Source organism: Cervus canadensis, chromosome 12, assembly GCF_019320065.1.
Source record: "Cervus canadensis isolate Bull #8, Minnesota chromosome 12, ASM1932006v1, whole genome shotgun sequence".
NCBI lineage: Eukaryota > Metazoa > Chordata > Mammalia > Artiodactyla > Cervidae > Cervus > Cervus canadensis.
In genome coordinates this window covers 44,211,500-44,234,473 of record NC_057397.1, presented here as the reverse complement: position 1 = coordinate 44,234,473, position 22,974 = coordinate 44,211,500, and the positions used below count along the sequence as shown (strand labels likewise).

The window sequence follows — 22,974 nt, the reverse complement described above, 5'->3', positions numbered from 1 at the left end:
GGGTAGATATATACCTCCTGGCAGCATCAACATTCACGTCCTCCACCTGTACCTTCTCCTTGTCTGAGTATATATTCCCTGGCTCTGAGGAGATTGCATACTAGAAAGTCAACGATGTCATGTTAAATGACTTCATATTTGCTATGACATAGGCAATTTTCTCCTGATAAAATTTCTTTTATAGAGCTGACCTTTTGGATTCATCTTCTTTGAAAGTTTGTACGGGGGCAGCAATAATCCACTGATCTGGGGAAGGCCACCACCCCTTCCTTACCTGTAATAACAATCTCTCATCGCCTATGACGGCAGCTTGGTTCCAATTAATCACTTCAGAGAATGGCAACTCCCATCCGTTGCTGAGCATCACAGGGACACAGGCGGCCTGTGCAAAGAAGGGCACTGTGAGTGTGAGGGAGGTGGCGGCAGGAGGAACCAATCAGGAGGGTGAAATCAGCACAAATTCAATTACTGGCATGAGTCCTGGACTGCTGAGGTCAATAGAAAAGTGGGCTTTTATGAAGTCACATGAAGGTTGTCCGTATCCAGCTGAGATTTTACCAGTTGCAAATTGTGCCTTGGAATGTGAAAACCTCATTTCTATTCTTGTACCTGGTTTGGCTGACCTTACTTCTATGGAGACAACTGGCCTCGGTGAAGAAGTTTTACTGACATAACAAAATCGTCCACCAACAAAATCCTAGCACAAACCCCACCTTGAACACACATGGTCTTGTCAATGAAAATGCTACAGTTCATGTGCAAAGTGCTTCACGCCAATGTCCTGAGCAACAAAGAGCAGAACAGGACTTGGTTTTCCTGATAAAGCGTTTTGTGGACTTAATTCTTACAGGCTGCTCACCAGGCCAGGCAAACACCTGAACCAGACTTGGTCCCTTCAGTGTGGAGGGATCCTGACCAACTTACTACCTGCACAGTGACCTAAGAGCCTAAAAACACCAGGCTAATGACAAATTCTGGTTGCAAAGAACTCGTAATCCTAAGCAGAGACCAATTTGCTCCACGCAACATCCCCAGAGGCTAGGAGAATGTTAGGGATGATATTCTTCCTAGAATGTGCCAGAAAAGACTTCCAAGAAAAGGAAGCCCTCCTGTTGAAGGACAAGACAGAACATTGGAAGCATGGTGACAAAAGCAACAGATTCAGGCAGGGGCAGAGTACAAAGGAGGGAAGGACACAGCAGCAAGGAGTTCAGGAGTGGAGGAGGTGAGAGGTGGAAGGTGTGCTTTCTTGCCAACAAGGAAGGCTGGACGCAACTTCTGGGTGAGAACCGCCGAGTGAAGGTTAATGGCACAAGCGTCCTAAAGCTCTGGGACCTCAGAACTGTAGCGCTTGGAACAGCCAGGCTGAGAGAGTGCCTCTACCTTGCTGGGGGTCATGTTCAAAATTCAGAGGAGCCAAGTGATGACTGCGATGAGGACAGAACAAGTTTGATTTTGGAAAATACCACTCATCAGCCATCTTCACTGCTGTTGAAACTGGCTTCCAAGGAGGAGGGCTGAGCCTGCATGAGGAGCCCGGCTCTGCTGCCTGGTGGGCAGTCAGATCTACTCTGTTTGCAAGCCCATCTCTGAGAACCCACCTTCCCTTAAGATTCCCACTGAATCTCCTCATGTCCAAAGGCAGGGAGTAAATCCTCCTTCCACCCCCCCTCCCGAAGCATATATAAGGTTGCAGATTTTCTTGGGAAAACAGATTTCAGGTGTTCCAGGCAAACCATGCGTTTGGTTTAGATCCCAGGAGATGTGTTAAGGTGAACCCTCCTCCCCCATCCCACACGCTGTCTGACGTCAGTTCTCAGCTCTATACTGGGGATGATCAGGGTCTCTTACCTGCAGAGCCTCCAGGAACCTGAAGGACCCAAGCCTGCGACCACGAGGAACCAGACAGAAAGTGGCATTGTGCAGCATTTCCCGATAATCATACCTAGAAGGAGAAGAGGCACCATCAGCAAACAAAGACCATTAAGAATGGGGGTGGGGTGAATGGGCACACCTAGGGTGCGTGAAACCACCCAGAGCAACTTGGGTGCTACACAAGCCAGCCCCACTTTTCCAGGGGGAAGGCAGGAAGGGTTGTTGCAGGAAGGAATGGAAATGTGACCCTTCCCACTGGACAAAGCAATTAGGGTCTTGTTCAAACAATATGTAAAAGACAAGTCTGATGGTCTCAGTGACATTTTGGCTCGCTCAGCCTTTACTTCGCAAATCAGGTTTTTTCATGTCTTGGCAAAAATAGGTTGCCTTCATCAGCTTAAAAAAATAATCACTGCTAGTTGTTCTTTATAATGCCATATCATTCAGGAACCTGAAGACTGCTCTTATTTCCTACCTACCCCATGAAACCATGCTATTAAAATCTACTCAGGAAACCTCCATTCCCAGCACAAAACATTTATTTTCTCCTTCAAGCTGGAGTTTCTACTTTTAACCGAGAACATTCGGTTACCCCAGACAAACACTCCTGTGTAAGAATGGTTGGCATGGAGGAAAGAGAGAAGGAGCCAGCCCAAGAAACTGGGAAAGAGAAGAAATAACAAGAGAAGAAAAAATACTCAGGGCTGTGGGAAACTGGGCAAGAGATGAGATGATCGTGTCTTTTACTCAAATACCATTGAGCCAGCTCACATTGTTATTGCACTTGAGAAAAATGCAAAATAGAACAGGAATGTCACCTGTCTCTTTATGTCAGTGGAGTGCAGGGAAAGACAACAAGCACCTCATTTTCTGGCACTTGAAACATGATTTCCACAAACCCAGTCCTAAATACACAGCTGAAAGTTCACTTGGAGTTGAAGCAAAGTTGGGAAACTGGAGATGGCTCATGTCCTGGGAAGGCCCAGCTTCTCAGGGCTAGGATGAAATCACACTAGTATGAAATCACTCTCGTTTTTTCAAGAACTTCCCGGGCTCAGCAGACAGGTGTGACTTTGACAGTAGCATATGTCACCGGCATTTTCTGACTCTAATAGTCTAATTTAATCATAGCCTGAAGGCATTGGATTCTTCCCTCCTCTTTGGGGGATACTGATATATACATTTATATTTTTAAAGTCCACATCTATTTTTATAATCTTACACAAACTAGGCATATGGGAGTAAGCCAATTTTCAATTATAAACCTGTCATTAAGAAGAGACATCATGCAAAGGACCATTTGCTTAAACAAGCATGTACAACTAATTTGCACAAGAAAAGGTCACCATGAATGGATTATTTCCATTGAGAGTAAAAATTTTTAAAAAGAGAGAAAGAAAAAAGAATATCCTTGCTGCTTTAATTAAACCATAAAATAGACTTCAAAGTGGAAAGGTTTTTAAGAGGGCTCAAATTTAGCTAAATGAAAAAAATATTAAATTATGATAGTAATGATTCCTCTTTTTCCTCACCAAACATAAGGAAATAATTGACAAGGATCTCAGGCTCAACTGTTGATAATGTTTGAATATCTATCTAATCAATGGAGACCAGGGAAACATACACACACACACACACACACACACAATGTATGTATAAAGTTTAAACTGAAACTTTTTTAATATAAAAAGGTCAAATATACTTGAGGCTATAGCAAAGTTTAATAAATACCCAGAATAGAAACCCCTAAGGGGCTGGAACAGAAGGCCCTACCTCCTCATCATTAGGCAGCTAAAAATGTAAAACCCTATTAATGTTCTGGATTGTAACAAGTTTCAAAGTTTTCAGCTGCAGAATTTACTTGAGGGAAGGAGCAGAGGGAGAGGAAAAGCAGAAAAGTTGCCGAAAAAACTCAAATGACAGTTATTCAAGGCATGGATTTTTAAGTGGTTGTAGAGAGGGATTTGCTGATGTATCGAATAAAGCTTCATAATTGAAGCTAGTGTGCATTCACATAATAGGTAACAGGAGAAAGGGGAGAAGCATTCTTGCTGGAATCAGGAACCTACTCAGTAAGCTGTGAAGTTAAGAATGAAATGATGGGCTTTCTGGGCCTCAGTTTCCTCATCTGCAAAATGAGTCAGTTGGGCAAGATGAGTAAAGATTGTCTGGAACATTCCATAATTCTTTTTTTTTTTAAATAAAGTATTTCTTAAGAATTTTGTTTGTTTTTTTGATATGGACCATGTTTTAAAAGTCTTTATTGAATTTATTACAGTGTTTGTTCTGTTTAATGGTTTTAGGTTTTTTTAGTTGTGAGGCATGTGGGTTCTTAGCTTCAGGACCAAGGATTGAACCTGCATCCTCTACATTGGAAGGCAAAGCCTTAAATCACTGGACCGCCAGGGAAGGCCTTCCACTATTCTTTATTCTTCTATTATTTCATGTCCCTTTGAGACTATCCCACTGCTCCAAAAGTTTACACCACCACTGTATGTATGTGTGTATATGTGTCTAAGGGACTTCCCAGGTGGCGCTAGTGGTAAAGAATCTGCCTGCCAACGCAGGAGACGTAAAAGACACAGGTTCGATCCCTGGGCACAGCAACTCACCCCAGTATTCTTGCCTGGAAAGTCCCAAGGACAGAGGAGCCTGGTGGGCTACTGTCCATAGGGTCACAAAGAGTCAAACATGACTGAAGTGACTTAGCGTGCATGCATGCAGACACACATACATTTCTATAGAAATCTGCTTGTATACACAATGTGCAATGTGTGTATTTATACTGACATACAAAGACATACAGAAACATAAGCACATACAACTGAAAACAATGATTTTCCTATTTCTAACCACGCTCAGCCCGTGAACCATTTGCTCTAGTGACAGTGAGCCTGTGAATGACTGTGTATGACAAGTGAAGAAATAATGATGCCTGCAAGGGGGATGATGGTCCTAACAGAACCACCGTATGCGTGGTACTCTCCCCACTCAGCTCTTTGGTCTGCTCATATGCCCACATCTACCTCCTTCTAAGAGTTTAAACTCATTCATTTACTCAGTCATTCTTTCAAGAATTACTATGTTCCAAGCACTGTTCTAGTCCTGAAGAAGATGCTTCTCCTGCTGCTAGACCTACCAAAGCTCATCAGTAACTAAAAGAGGCTGACAAGGATTTCAGGGGTAGTATCTCCCTGAGGGTAGGTGTTCTAAGTACACTGTGGAAGGCTAGCCTTCCAGAATGACACAGTAAGGAATTCTGTGGATGCTCCTTCCAGCAAAACACCAATTTACCTGTTCCAAATTATAAGAACATTCACTGAAAAAGTTGATATGCATGAACTTATTTACAAAACAGAAACAGACTCACACACTTAGAATGACCTTATGGGTACCCCCTTACAGGGGGTAAGAGCTGGGGAAGGGGGGCATAGTTAGGAAGTTTGAGATGACATGCACACACTGTTTTATTTAAAATAGAAAACCAACAGGGACCTACTGTATAGCACAGGGAACGTGGCTCAATATTCTGCAATAACCTAACTGGAAAAAGAACTTGAAAAAGAATCAGTTCAGTTCAGTTCAATACGTGAATATGTCTAACTGAATCACTTTGCTGTACCCCTGAAACTAACACATTGTTAATTAACTGTGCTTCAATATAAAATAAAAAGTTTAAGAAAGAACATTCATTGAAAATTTCTGGAAATTGTTCTCAGAGCATCATGACAAGTGGAAAACCATTTGTTCAGGAAAATCTACCGAATCTCGGCAAGAACTGTGAGTGTCTGGGGCATCTGAGCCAAGATCCGCTCCATTACCAACCCTCACTAACTCTGCCTTATAGAAGCTCTAATGTAGGTGAGTATAGCTGAGAAGACTAGGATCCCTCTACCCTCAGCTCTCATCAAGAAAGTGAAAAGACAACCTATAGAAAAGAAGAAAATATTTTCAAATTATCAATTTGGTAAGGGACTTTATCCAGCAAAGGTAAAGAACTCTTGCAAACCAACAATCAGGACAAATAATCCAATTTAAAAACAGGCAAAGGCTTTGAATAGATATTGTTCCAAAGAAAATATGCCAAGTGCCAATAAGCACATGAAAAGATACTTAACCATTAGTCATTAGGGAAATGCAAATCAAAACTATGAGATATCATTTTACATCACAAGGATGGCTATAATCAAAAGGACAGATGACAACAGGTGCTGAGGAGAAACTGGAATATAAACCTCATATATTGCTGGTGGGAAGGTAATATGGCACAGCCCCATAGGAAAATAGTTTGGCAGTTTCTTTTAGAACTAAAAATGAGCTTAGTGTATGGCCCAGCAATTGCACACTTGGGCATTTATCCCAGAGAAATGAAAATTTATTTTCATGCAGAAACTTGTCCACAAACGTTCACAGTTTTATCCTTAATAGCCCCAAACCGTAAACTATCCAAATATCCTTCCATGGGTGAATCATTCAACCAATTGTGGTACATGTATAACTTAGAATATTTACTAGCAAAAAAAAAAAAGGAAATGAACTACAGATACATACAAGCAACCTTCAGGAAATTATTCTCAGTGAAAAATCCAATCTTGAAAGGACACACACTGAATTATCCCATTTATATAGCATTCATTAACTAACAGAATTACAGGGATGGAGAACAGATTAGTGGTTATCAGTGGATAGGGATGGGGGGAAAGATGGGGAGACGACAGGTCAAGTGACGGGGATAATCGTTTCAGTGACCAATTCTTACCTATGACAAGCTTAGAAGTATAAATCATATTGAAGTCACAAACTTCTTAAAAACAAGAAATAATGAACATATGAGATCCTAAGCAAGAAGGTAAGTAGATGAGGGAGGCAACTAATCTCAGATACAGATTTAATCAATAATGGTTTGTTACCCTTTTCAGATGGCCATTAAGTCCCTGCTTGTATAGGTGATGATACAGATGCTAGAACAGTCTCTAAAAACTACCGCAATGAAAAATGCAGTAAAAATGACATGACCCCGTATTTAACCTAGAAACCAAAACCATTCTACAGCTGTAATAATTTTCTCCTTAAAGGTGTATTGAATAATATATGGGATACACCCCATTTAAAATGGGTCATATAATAAAGCATAATTGAAGTCCTTCCCTTCCATATGAAACACATTCTTTTTTTTCTTTTTTGGCTGGCAGCAATTCAGTGCAACCAGGAAATGGGTGGAGGGCAATGTGGCATTAGTGCTGGGGTCCTCACAGTACACTCTTCCAACTATAAGCATCATCTGGGAAATTGGTAGAAATGTAAATTCTCAGCCCCACCCAGGCCTGCTTAATCAGAAACTCTGGGGGAAGGGCCCAGAATTCCATGTTTCAATAAGCCCTCCAGGTAATTAAGATGCACCCTAAATTTTGAGAACTACTGACATGGTAGTGAAGAGCTTAGTAATTAAGAGCTTAGTGGTTAAGCAGCTTTAGACCCAGTCAAACCTGGGTTCCACTTTTATCCTGGCTATTCACAAGCTGAGTGATCTTGGGAAAAGTTATTTAATTTGTCTAGATCTTAGTTTCCTGGTTGGCAAAATGGGGATAATATTTTTACTGGGAGGATTAAATGATACATTTTAACGAAAGCCTATTGCACTTTATAAACAATCCATAAATGGTAGTTGTGATTATGATGATGGAAGGGAGGCAACCGAATAGAATGCAAAGTATAGCCAACATGAAGTCAGAAGGCCTGGGCTGAAGAACTTGGGTTCTAGACCTACCACTTTCCATGCGTCCCTGCGCAAACTGTTTAGCTCCTCTGAGCCTCAGAGATATGAGGATTAAATGAGATCAAGTGCATACAGTAGAAACTGCAACACACTACACAATTGTAAATTTTTGTCAAAACTACAGCAATTCAAGAGGAATAAAAACATTTCGAAAAAGTAACAAACAAATGAAAAAGATTGGATTTCCAAAGATAGTGCCAGGGAGAAGTGTGGAGCAGACCCTTGGAAATAAAACAAAAACAGAAGCTATGACTCACAACAGCAGCTTCTAATTGGAAGGATTTTGCCTTATTATCAAAAGCTCCATAGCCAAGAATGCAACTGGCACAGTATGACCATGGGTTCTCCTGGGCTTCCCACAATTCCTTGGTAGGAATCTGCCATGCAAGCCTATTTTCTGCTAATCAAAGAGGACAGGGAAGAAGTGAGGCAAGCCCGCATCTCTGTAGTCACACAGCTTTAGTCTCCCCCAACGGTGCTACAGTTTGTCTCAAGTATTTACTTACAAAATAGGTGAGGGACTTTCCTGGTAGTTTCAGTATCTGAGGCTCTGTGCTCCCAGTGGAGGGGTCCTGGGTTTGATCCCTGGTCAGGGAACTAGATTCCACATGCCACAGTTAAGAGTTCACACTGGGCTTAAGAATTAAAAATAATATTAAAGAAATAAAAGTAAATAAACTTTTACAACTGATTTGTTTTCTCTCAGCCCCCATCCTCATAAGTACTTAAACTTCTTTGTTTACCCCTAGGTTGGAGTCACATTTCTAAAGAAAAAAAAAAGAAAGAACACAAAAACAACCTATGACTGTTGTAGATAAAGTGCTATGGGATAAGGGAAATAAGCTTCCCCAGCATCTCCTCTTTACTTTCTCTCATTCATTCAGCAAACATGAGCTGAATGCCTACCTTGTGTCAAGTACTGTTCAAGAAACAGTACTTCTCCAGGGAGGAGGTAGATGTGTTACCAAATGATTGTCATTTACTGGGGGATATGGGAGGATGGAGGCAAGGATGCAGAGAAGACCAATGACAAGTCATCACTTGGCGCTGGTGGGAAGAGTGAGAAGAAGGCATGTATGTCTCTTGGAGGAAGGGAGACTCTGAGCTAAGTCTTAAAGGAAGAGCAAGACCCAGTCTGGGGCTTTCCTTGTGGCTCAGTGGTAAAAATCTGCCTGCCAATGCAGGAGACATGGGTTCAATCCCTGATCTGGGAAGATCCCACATTTCACAGAGCATCTCAGCCCGGGTGCCAAAACTACTGAGCCTGTGCTCTAGAGCCCGGGAGCCCAGCTACTGAGCCCATGCACCACAACTATCGAAGCTCACACGCCCTAGAGCCTGTGTTTCACAACAAGAGAAGCCACTGCAATGAGAAGCCCCCACACCGCTAAAGAGTAGCCCTCGCTTGCTGGAACTAGGGAAAAGCCAGAGCAAAGCAATGAAGACCCAGCACAGCCAAAAATAAATAAATAAAAGTAAATTAAAAAAAAAAAAGAATTGGTCTGGCAAAGAGCTGAGAGGAGGCCATGGGCATTTCTGGTGGTGGAGCTAGCAGAGGAAGAACAGAGACACCAAAGTGAGATAAACTGCCTGTAGTCTGGGGTCGGGTGTGGGGAGGGGACAGTGAGGTTGCTGGTACGGGCAGGGTCTCCCTGGAAAGACCACATGCGATAACTGCCGATCTCAGACATGACCCTGTGTGGGTGGGCATGAGCCACTGAATGGCTCAACGACCTATGATGGAAGGAACTCTTAGGTAGGACTTGACATAAGCCAACTCGACAGGCCAGCACGGAGTTCAGAGAGCCCCATGACCTTGCCAATGCAGGTCATATCGAAGGAGCCATGAGGCTCCAGCTCCAGGCTTTTTGATTCTAAAGGGCCTTTGCTCTCCACTATATGACGCTGCCTCCTGGGGCAGTTCACACAAATGCAGCTTCTGACACAGTGACGTCCTCAATGGTTCACCTAGTTTCAAGCACTGGCAACAGACAGCCCCATTTCAAAGGACGCTTTCTCCCCTACTCGAAATTCTGCCCCGTCACATCTGGAGCTCACTCTGAGATGGTGCTCTGTCATTTAATAACTATGGCCCTTTTGTGGACTACTACAGATTTAACACTTACAAATTTCTATTATTTTTGAGAAAATCCCCAAATCCATAGCATGTAATAATATGAAATTGGTCCAAGGCACAGATTTGAACTGAGAAACCCATGAGTGGGAACCAACCTTTTAGCTGGAAAATGGGTCCACTGGCCACAGTTTTATCTCTCATGTTGTCTTATAAGTAACACAGGGAAAATTATAGGCCCCCTGTGGTCCTTGTGAATTCAGGGGACTCATGGAGCCTCCATCTCTTCACACCACCTGTATGCACAGTTTCTGTACCCGTGAATGAGCTACTCCACATTCCCGAGTCAGGGAAATGCACATGGATTATCCTAGCGTGAGGTGCTGGTAACCAGAGTGGCTGCAGACTCAGGGACGCTCAGTGGCTCCCAACAGGAAGGTTCTCTCTATTCAGAAACGGTGAGATTCTAGAACAGGTCACCCTGCTGGGCTTGAACCTCTGGGGCACCTGGTCAGGCCAAGGATTATGAATTGATTTCTTAATGATGCTCCTCTGAATGACGCTGCCAATCCCTTTCACACTTCCTGGCTTTCCACAGAAGACCATCTTCTTTTTATGTTCATTTAAATTCATTTCAATATTGAGAAAGGAGGGAAGAATAGTGTGTGGGCTCTGGCTGGGGTAGGAGGCACCAACTCTCACATACTTTATCTCATTTAAGCCTCAGAGCCACCCAGGAAATGGATACAGTTATATCTGCTTTTCACAGGGAAGAAGAAAGGGCCGGATGGACCCTTGGAATAAAAATATTGTGTCTGAACACACTGGATCATAATCCCATATCAAGTCTAAACTCACTCCATCTCTACCCTTCATACCCACTGAAAACTCAGAATTGTAAACTTGGACCAGATGGTAGTCTTCACCTGCACACACTGATGAATTTACCATGTACTAGGTACACCGTGCAGGAGACCACTTTGGTTCCCACTCATTACATAGCAGCTCAATGGCTAAAATGTAAAAGCAAATGACAGTCATTAATGGTAACAATTATAACAATCATCCCGCCACTGATTAAATGCTTCCTGTGGGTGGGGCAACAATCCGCATTCATTCCTGCCCTTTCTCTCTAAACCCCATGTGAAGTGGCCCCATTTTATAGACGATGAAGTTGAGGAGCCAAGGTTTTGTGGGGCTTGTACAAGGCGGACCCTGTGGTCTCAGAGCTGCCTAGAAGGAAGCAGTAATATGGTGTCAGCAAAGGGAAAAGTGAAAGATTTTTAATATACCGTGCCCATGTCTGACTCTTTGGGACCCAATGGACTGTAGCCCGCCAGACTCCTCTGTCCATGGAATTCTCCAGGCAAGAATACTGGAGTGGGTAGCCATTCCGTTCTCCAGGGGATTTTCTGGCCCAGAGATTGATCCTGGGTTCTTAGGCATTGCAAGCAGATTCTTTACCATCCGAGCCACCAAGGAAGCCTACTCTGTGCTGGGGACGTTAACAACCTCAGGAGGTTAACCTATTATCTGAAAGAGGTGAACTTTTGGAGCGCCTGCTTTTGTGCTCAGCAATACCAAATTCCAAACTGCTCTGAGATAAATGCAATTCCAGGCCGCGTTAGTCTAAATTCTTTCTTTTATTGGAAATAAAGCATTTCTGAAAATGCTAAATAAAGGGTTCTCTGGGTACAGGGTGGAAAAAGAAGGGAGTGATAATTAAGGAGCCAGCAGCGACTGTGACCTCAGACGGATAAATAGGTCCAGAAGAGGCATACCCAGGATTTGGCTGCAGAAGCTAAATGTCTGGGACCAACTCGAGGACAACTGAGAAGCCTGAGGTCATTATCTTACCATTAACCTTTCACCAGGCTCTGTGCCATGAAGATAAGCCAAGTGAGCAGGGCCAGAAGTGTGGACTGAAGCTGAGAAGCCAGTACCGGGGCCAGCAGCATGGGCTGTCAAGCCTCCATGGCGACTCCTCTTCTTGGAGAGCAGCCTGTGGACGGAGCACTCCTTCTTCCACACATCCTTCTTCCCCTCCGCCCTGAAGAAAACCTGATCCCCAAGTCCTGCCCAGAGACTCTCGTGCTGCTCACAGAGCACCCAGGCTGACCTGTCTACTGCTCCCTCCGGATTAAGTTCCCTGTTTTCTTTTTTTTCTTCCACTGGGCTTCAGGAGGCAGGACCAAAGGATCATGGTCTAATTTCCTCTTGAACCAACTCCCAGGGCCTGGCCTATAGGAACCACTCCAATCATAGGTATGGGGGACTTCTTCTGGAGGTCCGGTGGCTAAGACTCCAAGTGCTCCCAATGCAAGGGGCCCAGGTTTGATCCCTGGTCAGGGAACTAGAGGATGAGATGGTTGGATGGCATCACCAATTCAATGGACATGAACTTGGGCAAACTTCAGGAGATAGTAAGAGACAGGGAGGACTGGCGTGCTGCAGTCCACAGGGTCTCAAAGAGCTGGACATGACTTAGTGACTGAACAATAACAGGGGCCCCACATGCCTCAACTAAAGATTCCACATGCCACAAAGAAGATCAAAGATCCTGCATGCTGCAACTGAGACTGGGCACAGCCAAATAAATAAATATTAACAAAGAAACACAGAAAAAAGCATAGGTTTGAAATGGATGAAAAGTTCTGTGTCCACTGGTTTGCAGAAGAGCTTGGAAGCAATGGAGACACAAGGAAGAGATGAAAGCCCTTCGTTATAACTATCTCTGTCCACCTACTATCACAAGATAGCCCACTCTTGACTTTGCCAGGTCTTTCTAGGATGATCCTCACTCCCTGTGTTGAGCCTGAGCCCAACTGACTTAGAGATGGGAAGGAAGTGTGGTTTACATATAGTGTCTTCCTTTTGTACATTTTCCATCCCTTCTCTGCCTCTGTTTCCAAAGGCCTGGCAGTTTGTTGAAAATTTTGTCTTCTCTCTGCACACTGATGGGAGAAGGGAGTTGGGGGATGTGTGTTTCAGCAGCTCTGATAAATCACATTATTTGCAAATCAAGCTACATGTATGCACAGCACTATTCAAACTGAACCATCTTCTGGCTTTTCTCCAAATCTGAACTAAAGAAAAAAACTGGAGAACTTCCTCCTATTATGATAAACACTGCATCGGTGCAAAGATGACGGCTCCTCATCCCTCCCAAAAAACTGGGCTCACCCCCACTGTTCTGACCACTTCCCTTCTTGAGCCAAGACATTCTTTCCTGCACAGCCAACCTTGGTCAGCCAGCGCCTGGATTAGGACAATGGCTGGAATTCCTGCTAGGCTGTTCTTGTCACCAGAGTAGGCACGACATAGGAGCTGTTCAGTGGCCAATCTCACATACCCTGAATTCCTGGTCAGGGCCGAAGCCTTTCATCTGGTCCCTGCACTTAAGGGATTATAAAATACCTTGAGAATCCAATTACAAACAGCTAATGAAATGATGCTGGTTTCAGCTACCCTCATTTCCCGTCTCCTTTGCCACCGTTGCCATTCCTAGGCTCCACCTTCTGACTCTGACAGTCAGAGCCAGCTCACTTCTGGGCCTAATGAGCAAAGGAGACCTCAGAACTCTGCACAGGCAGAGACGGTGCATCGTCAAAAATAATAACAATAACTATAGGACATGGATGTCATATGATAGCTGCATGAAGCTAGTTGTCTATGGAAAGTTTAATCTCTCCCATTTGGGTATGTAATGTACAGGTGTATATGTGCCTCCACAAGACACAAAAATCTGTGTGATGATGAACAATCTGATGCCATATATTTTGCTATTGATGAGATCACTCTCCCATGAGGGGTTTGGCCACTGGAGATTGAGAAAGCCCTTAAGTCTAGATTCTGCCATTTCCTTTGTCAGAAGCACAACAGTGCCCCAGAGTGAAGAGCCTGTGAAGCTCTGACTCATCTCTGCCTCTTCTCTAGCCATCTCTGCTCAGCACTGTTCTCCTTGAGAAACAGCTAAGCAGCTAGTTAACTCCTAGGTGGCCTCATTTTGGGGAGAGGGTGTAGGGCAGGGAGAATGTTTAAGCAGCTGATGGGGACGAGGTAGACCAGATGGCCCTGTAGATGCCTTCACGCCCTAGTATTTACTTGTTGGACAAATGAAGGCTAAGCAGTTCCTATGCCAGGTGGCATGCTGGGCACTGCAGAAACAAAGATACAGAAGCCCCAGGAGCTGCCCCCATATTGGTTTTTGTAATTTCATGGGAACTAGAGTCTCCTCACTCCCCCTCCCGCCTTTATCTCTTTAATTCTACTCCTTTGAGTTCCCACATAAGCAGAGCAACAAGAAGCATACTCTGGTTCTTACTAGTTTCAGATCAGAATAGTTCAATCTCATCCCCCCAAAATCCATTTTCCATAGAGCAACCAAAGACAACTTTATGATGTCACTCCCAGGCTGAAAACCCTCCACCAACTCCTCATAGCCCTGAGAATAATAGTCGCGCCCCTTGCCCTGGCTGACAGGGCTCCCTGAAACTGGCTTCTGCCCACAGCTCTGAGTCCTGTCCCCTCACTCACCATCTACAGCTACACTGTCCTCTGCCTGGAACATTCTTCTCCCAGATCTACCTCAAGACACATATCAGCCTTCAAACAAATAGTGGCTCCTCCTCAGAAGGGCCCTCGCAGACCAGCCTGTGTTCCCAGCACTCACTGCCCCAATTCCCTATTTCATCTCAGTCCTAGGACTTACTGCTGTCTGAATTCACCCACGTTTGTCTTTCTGGCCAGCTGCTCCTATTCATCACTGTGACCCCAGCTGCTAGATCAGCACTTGGACCATAGTCATTTTTTAAGAAAGATTTGTCAGATGAATGCCAGATCTCCTTATTCCCCAGCCAATAATGTCTGTGAGGTCACAAAGTGTCCAAATCTCAGGGAACATTCGCAAGGGTAATTCTATAGGACAAGTTTCTAAAAGGATAAAAGAGAAGTTTTCTCTCATCTTTGCTGTATGCCATACCAGCCTGATATCTCTGGTCAACATTAAGATTCATCAACTTCTCCAAATGCCATCTGCTATGAAAGCAAGGTCCCATTAAAGTGCCTTTATAAAGAAAACTGAAAAAAAAAAGAAGACTTTTTAAGAGATGTTTATATATAGTGATGGGATGGAAACTGCATGAAATAACCCCTAGAAAATATAAGTTCTGGTCTTGACTTTGTTACTGTTTGATCTTATGCGACTTACTCTGGTTCTGAATCCATGCTTATTTATTAAATGGGACAATAATGCTAGTCCTGCCTACCTAATAATGAGGTCTACTGAGGATGTAATGAAACAGTTAGATGAGAGTATTATGCAAATTTAAGTAATATCAGTAAAGATGAAGCAAGCATATTTTTGGAATGGCCTTTGTACATATGAGGCATAATGCAGAGAATGTCAAAGGCCTGTTTCTTTTTCTTCTTTTTTGGGTCCCAAATTGTTATGTCCTCTCTCCCAAATGTATTTAGTTCTTCAGAAGTGCAGATCATTTTCCAAAAGCAGCATCTGGAATAGCTAATTTGTTACCAAAGCCAATGAATAAAACACATATGATCCTGTGGGGCTGAAAGGCCTGCCACGATTCCCAGTTTTCCACTGTGTTAGGTTTCAGCTATTAACCCATCAGTCTGTTTTCGGGGTATGAATTTGGAATGAAGATGGCTCAGAACTCTTGGCTACAGGGCCCTTAAAAAGAGAGAGCAATAATGTCGCATGGAATGCCTTGTTGCTTGGTTTCCATTAAGGTATCTTGGCTTTCAAATAAACTGTCAAGTAAAACTTGGCATCAAAACACAAAGTGAGTAACCTCCTTTGTACAGAGGAGCTGACAGCTCAGCTGTGTGTCAAATAGATGGCTGCTAAGAGTCAGCTCCAAAGGCGATTGCATCCTCTCTGGAAGGGAGCCGGTACCACAAACTGCCTTCCTCAGGATTAAGTCAAAGCAAAATTCAGGGATGATCTTTATGGAAAGTTAACCCGGAAACACCCATCAACCATATCCCTCTCCACAAGCGCTGGGTTTTGGAATTACAAAAGTTTTGGAGGTGTGAAAACATAATTGGAAAACTTTTTTTCCCTGCTTAAAGGGCTAATTGATTTCACAGGTGTTTAATTATCATTTGCTGTGAGATAATACCTTGTAGTGCCATAAAAAATGGATTTAATTTTCGAGTGCTTGCAAAACCACTGCCAAAGCCAAGTTCGAGCTAAAGCTAGATAATTATTCTATAAATCAAACACACTGCCTCCTTTCTTTGAAATTTTTAATACTTGGGGATAATGATATCTGACAACCTTGAAACTAACATGAAAAGGATTTTCCTGCCAAGTGCCAAAAGGCGACCACAGGAGCATCACAGGCCGTTTGGTTCATTAATGGTGACTCAGGCAGCCTCGGGACCCGCCTGTGGGGCTTCCACAATCTGCCAATGGTAAGGGCACTGGTGTTATGTCGAGACACAGTATTCTCTCCCAGATCAAATGGTCAGACATCCAAATAAGGTCTACAGAAAAACAGAAAAGAAATTCACAAACACTCTTCGCACAAAAACTGCCTGAAAACCACTATAACTCTCTGAGCCCAAACTCAGAGCCCTGGAAAGTAGAGGTTTTTCAACCTGATCAATAAATACTTTCCCATCTTAGGCTTAAGGCACAACACTTGTGCTTTCTGTAATAACAAGAGAGAGAAATCATGAAATCAAAAACAAACAACAACAACAAGACAAAACACTGGTAACAGCTGGGAGGTACCACAAAGATCACCCAGTGCAAACCCCCAGCAGAAGAAAGTGAAGCCAGGAGTGGTCAAGTACCTCCCCCCAGATAATACTACCAGGGGCAGAAACAAGATAAAAACGACTGTTCTGAGCAAGTAGAAAAAGGAAGAAATTGCCTGAAAATTGATTTGGACTCCAATTCTCATCCCAAATCTAAAAATAAAAGAAGGAATGTTTTAAAAGGCCAAAAAAAAAAAAAAAAAGTGTTTTCATTCTGTGAGAGGAGTGGCTATTTCTCCAGCAGAGCCCAGTTTCCATGCTTCAGCCACCTTAAATAACTGGATAGGGATTTTTAGTTGGTGCCACATTTCGGATTTTTCTTTCCTCCAACTCTTATTCAGAAGCTGCTGAAGTCATAACACGTTCCATTAGATTAAGTGTGCTTAAGTGATTTAAGAAAGCGGGGCAATCTGGCTGAGTGCACACACACACTGTCAGCATTATTTACTTTATTTAATGCCTGTGTATAGAGTGTGCACACTGCCCAAATCACTGTACAGCATGGATTTTCAGGCAATTCAAGTTGGCCTTTACCGTATGGGTTAAGGTATTAGAAGGCAAGATGCAATATAATTGGTGCCATTTCTGGACACTGGGCTTGGGTCCTCCTAGTAAAAATCTGAGCCAAAGGCAGGCAGGCAGAAAAGGCAGGGAAACACGTGGGTCCCAGGATAGTCTGAAAGGGACAGGATGGAAAGGCATTCATAGCGACTGGCTTGGGATTGCAATGGAAACTCCTGCAATGAATTAAAATGGTGATAATAATTACAGCTAACATTTCTTGTGTTTATTGCACGTCCGACCTTCTGCATAGCACTTTATGTCTATTTGGCCATTTGATTTTCCAACAACCCAATGACATAAAAGAGAAGTGAAAGTAAATCATTCAGTGGTATCCAACTCTTTGCTTCCCTGTGGACTATACAGTCCATGGAATTCTCCAGGCCAGAATACTGGAGCGGGCAGCCATTCCCTTCTCCAGGGGATCTTGCCAACCCAGGGATTGAACCCAGGTCTCCTGCATTGCAAGCAGATTCTTTACCAGCTGAGTCACCAGGGAAGGTAGGTAACATTATGTCTCCTACTTCCTAGAAGACAAAATTGAAGATTACACCTAATTTGTCTAAACTTAACTTATAATAATAAGTAGGCAGGTGGAATCTGAATTCAGGCAATCTGACTGCAGGGCCAAGTTATTACACAGTAACATGCACACTGTGTATCCATCCAGTGTATGTGCGGTGCCTCCTATAACGTTTCAAGAAGACGTCCCGGGGAATGGCCAGTGAACTCTGCCTTGAGGGACACTGTGAGAACTACTATGGAATCTACTGGACTGATTTATGATCTTCTAATCAGAGACATGCCTGGCACTGGATCTTTTATCCAGCTCAGAATCAGAGAGGATCATCTTCCCAAGTTCAGCTCACACATTTAAAGTATGATTCTCAGGTCCCGGGGAGTAGGGAGAATAGGTGAGAAACAAGCTGTGGTTCATCTACTATATACTTTATCCCAGACAGGACCACTCTGGAACACAGAAACATCAAGGCCTCTTTCTAAGAATGCATATAATTTTTTCTTTCCAATTCCATTGAGGGGCTGTGGTGCCCAGAACTACAGCATACCTTTTAGATATCCTAGAAGATTCTGTGGAGCCCATACTACATGTGTGGGTACCTGAGGCCACAGGAATAGGACAAACAAGGAAGAGATAAATCCTGTCGGCCACTGGCACATCATTCATTCATGTATTCATTTGTGTACTCATTCAGCCATCCATCCCCCATCTACTGATAATACTTACTGTGAATCCACTAAGTACCAGGCATCCTATTGTCAGCAGTGGGGAATTCAGTGGTGAGCAAAACAACAAATTTAATAATGATGATGATGTTTTTTTATCTTATGGAACTGACAGTCTCTTTTGGGAGACTGATATTAAATAATTAACCATAATAAAATCAACTGCTGTGGTGAGTGTTTCAAGGAGAGACTAATGGTCCTAAGGGAGCACATGAAAGAGGAACTTGACCTAGTCAGGAGGAAGGGATTAAACTGGGGGCTAAAGGATAAGTAAGGGTCAAGCAGGATGGGGGCTGGAGATGGGGTACTGTGAGCAGTGTTGACAGCCAGCTCTCAAAGACCATCAAGAAATTGAAAATACATTTAAGCCAGAAAAATACACACACCACAATGAGTCATCCCAACAAATGTGACATAGACGGATCCAGAGGCTGGTATGTAAAATAAAGGTTGGGCTGCCTGGAAAAATGAGTATTCAAGTCTGGATGTCTGGACAGATACACAACAGAAACTGTTGAGCGTGTTGATCATATTATTAGCCTCCCAGATTTCACACACCTGCTAAGCAGCAGACCTGAACCCACATTACAGGTAAGGAAGCTGCGACAGGTGAGAGGCTTGACATCTTGAATAGAGAAAAGCAAAGATCCTCAGGATCATGCCAGTTCACTTCACCTCTCTGCCCACACCTCCCAGGACCTGCCAACTTCCCTACTTGAGACTTATTTATGAGCCCTTCTGGGCTTCCCTGGTAGCCCAGCTGGTAAAGAATCTGCTTGCAACGCAGGAGACCATGATTCGATTCCTGGGTCGGGAAGATCCCCTGGAGAAGGGATAGGCTACCCACTCCAGTCTTTTTGGACTTCCTTAGTGGCTCAGATGGTAAAGAATCCACCTGCAATGTGGGAGACCTGGGTTCGATCACTGGGTTGGAAAGATCCCCTGGAGGAGGGCATGGCAACCCACTCCAGTATTCTTGCCTGGAGAATCCCCATGGACAGAGGAGCCTGGTGAGCTATAGTCTATGGAGTGACACAGAGTCGGACACAACTGAGTGACCAAGAGCAGCACAGCACAGCACCTGAGCCCTTCTTCCTGTTTGCCTCAACATCCTACAGGCTCGGCAGAGATGGTGCTGAGTCCCCAAATAATCATATTTTCACAGTAATTAAAAGCCAAATTCCCCAACTCCCTAAGTGCTACGAGCAGCTAGAATGTCCTAACACTGAACATCTCCAGGGTGAAGGAAAGCAAGAGAGAAAGGAATGAAATGACTTAATTGCAAAAGGAGGCAGCTTTAGGATGCTGTAGAAGTGGCCAGAGAGGAAGACAAGCTGGAGCTTTTGTAGGGACAGCCTGCTCAGGAGGAGCACCCAGGGGCCCTATCTCCCACCTGTCCTCAAATACTGACTGCTGTGGGGCCAGCCTGGGGCCCACTGGCCCAGAGAGACCTGGGAGGACATCTCTGCCACAGCGATGAGTCCTTCTCACTGAGTTTAACAGTCTTTAAGGTGAGAAGGCTGAAAGAGGCAATTTCAGTTATTAAGGCATTATGCCTGGATTGAAGCCAAGAACAAAAGAAAACTCAAAACTGGACTCACCTAACAAAGACACTGTTTACTTCCATCTACCTCTGAGGCAAATTTAGGGATTACAAGACCTGCCCACGAACTCCAACACAGCAAAAGCAAGATCATATTGTGAGGTCAGACCAGAGCAGACCACTACCACCTGTATCACGAAGGCTGCTAACCCCTTAGAAAATAAATCAGAGGGAAAATTTGGGGGAAATATAAATATATGTAGATAAATTTAAATATCACAAAATGAATTTCCATTCTTTAAATCATAGACTCTCCTAGAGTAAGAAAGCTGATTTAAGAGACCAGGGAAAAGCTCTTGGTAAAAAATATAAACTATATTTATAAAATAGCACCTTCACATGTTTGTTGTTTAGTCTCTATGTCATGTCCAATTCTTTGTGACCCCATGGACTGACTGTAGCCCAGCAGGCTCCTCTGTCCATGGGATTTCTCAGGCAAGAATACTGGAGTGGGTTGCCATTTCCTCCTCCAGGTTATCTTCCCGATCTAGGGATCAAACCTGTGTCTCCTGCATTGGCAGGCAGATTCTTTACCACTGAGCCACCAAGGAACCTTCACATGTAGAAATAACAGTAAGATAACGCTATGACAATAGCCATGACTTTTAGCACACTCATATGCTATGCACTGAGCTAAATACTTTACATACACTATCACCATCTCAGGGTCACAATTTAAGGTTAATATCCTCATTTTACAACTGAGCACTGAAGCTGACAGAAGTCCAAGAATTTGTCCAGAGTCACACAGTCAGCAGAGAAGGCCAGTTACGATCCAAACACAGTCTGTCTGCACCTGAAGTGTGAGAAGCTGCTGGGGGCTTCACTGGCATTTTGTACGAGCCGTTCCTAAAGTCTTAAGAAGAGAGACAGATGAGATCATTCAAAGCATGAGAACTGAAAACATTGCAGTGCACACTGGAAAAGACCTTGATGCTGGCAAAGCTTGAGGACAGGAGGAGAAGGGGACAACAGCGGATAAGACGGCTAGATGACATCATCAACTCAATGGACATCAGTCTGAGCAAGCTCTGGGAGATGGTGAGGGACAAGGAGGTCTGGTGTGCTGCAGTCGTGGAGTCACAAAGAGTCGGACATGACTGAGTGACTGAAAAACAACAACAATTCAAAGAAAGCACCACTAAACCCTAACATACAGAATTGACAGGTATGCAGACATTTACATGGCTGACTTCTAGGCTTTTCCAACTGTTGCAGTCCAGATAAGTTAATGCATTCATAGTCTGTCTTTCATTTCTGTTCTGATAGGGTGCTGAAGACATGTGCTCAGTTGTCCGAAATCATCATGAATGGAGAAAAACCACATTAAGCTGCAGGTCCATCCAGTTTACTTGTCACTGTGAAATCCTCTGGTTGTAAATAAACTCAGTGATCAAATATACATGCGCAAAACCCAGCTACTTGTTCAAAGCCTTCCCTTCGGGAGGCTGAGTGGAAATTCTGTGGAATAATAGTGAGGAAAATACACTGTGTGTATGTTTGTGTGTGAGTGTGTGTGTGTTAGTCACTTAGTCATGTCCTACTCTTTGCAGCCCCATGGGCTATATAGCCCACCAGGCTCCTCGGTCCATGGGATTTCCCAGGCAAGAATACTGGAGTGGTTGCCATGCCCTCCTCCAGGGGATCTTCCCGACCCAAGGATCAAACCTGGGTCTCCCGCATTGCAGGTAGATTCTTTACCACCTGAGCCACCAGGGAAACCCAAAGAAAATGTTAGTAGCTACTTAATTTTTTTTTTTAAGAAAAAAACAAACCTATAACTGAGACTGACTGACCTTAAAACTTAAACTGAAGTAAGATGGTTTCATCTTGCGCTTGCTACCTCTGATATTGAAATTTGGAGGGTGTGGTGTAAGGTAAGATTCTTTCGGATGGCAATGCTAGATGAATCCTTCTAAGTAGCACACATTACAGCTACAGCCACCTGAATTCATGTTCAGACATCTGCATCCCCAAGACAACAACAGTGGAAAAGCATCAGAATGAAAGAAGTGCTACCCACTTAGCCCTCAGCCCAGAGACCTGCTGGGCAGCCTGTGCTAAACCTACTTACAAGCTAATTCATAATTTACACAAGGTACCCAAGCATGGAAGCTAAGACATAAATAATTTATTGACAAAGGGGCCATTTGTCATTTTAAAATAATCATGTTTCTTTAAGCAAACTGACAAATTCCATCTTCCCCAATTTACTTGTTGAGTCCTACAGGCAATGTAAGTCCCAAAGTGTGTGTATGTGTGTCTGTGTGACAGAGAGAGAGAAAACCACAAGGAGATTCTATTTTCTCCCTGAAAACTTTTATCTTAAGAACCCACGATCCCTACGGGAAGATTGAAAAACGGGTGTGATGCTCACATCTTCAGATGTCTTGCAGAGAAGGGATTCTCTAAATGCTGCAAATATGGTCAACATAATGTTCACAGGGAACAACTCAACAGTGAACACTGATATTAAACTATAGATTTTAACCTGTGGGCACAAGTGTGAAACTCTTCACCTCAAACTTACAAACTCCACACAAGAGAATATGGTCAATCCTGATGCAAATATAGGCAAAATGAGTGCTCTGCAAGCAAACCATGCTTTACTGTTAATTCTCTTGCTGGCAGGATAATAACATGTGATAGAAACCCCAGTCTCAGCTGCTTTTAATGAGACTGGATGGCCAGTATTAACTGCACAGGGGATCACAGACCATTAAGGATGCAGTCACCCGATTTGACCAGTAGATGGGGCACATCCACATGGCAAGTGTTCCACCGAACTCTGCTGATCAGAGAGTAGATGCTGCTTCCTCCTCAGCGCTCCCAACCAGATGGTCAAAATGATACCAAAGGGGGAAAAGGAGGACATATCTTATCTCTGAAAGAGGACTTTGATTACTTCCCTGACTTCTCTTTCAATTATATTACAATATAAATAAAAGAGGTAGAGGCCAGTGGGATGGCCAGTGGGGGACAGGAATCTGAGTTGACCAGCTCAGAAGGAATGGGTAGCCCACGCCACCTGGAATGTAATCTAGAAAAGTCCAT

General features: G+C 43.6%; 1 protein-coding gene across 1 annotated transcript in view; it reads right to left on the bottom strand.

The window, feature by feature from the left end:
• Positions 1–22,974, bottom strand: part of EXT1 (exostosin glycosyltransferase 1) — a 308,538-nt gene that overhangs the window by 39,388 nt on the left and 246,176 nt on the right. Inside the window, exons 2-3 of the mRNA XM_043483365.1 lie at positions 1,852–1,945; positions 275–382 (exon numbers count right to left, since the gene is read on the bottom strand). Coding sequence (XP_043339300.1) covers positions 275–382; positions 1,852–1,945 — 202 coding nt within the window. The remainder of the gene's footprint in view (positions 1–274; positions 383–1,851; positions 1,946–22,974) is intronic.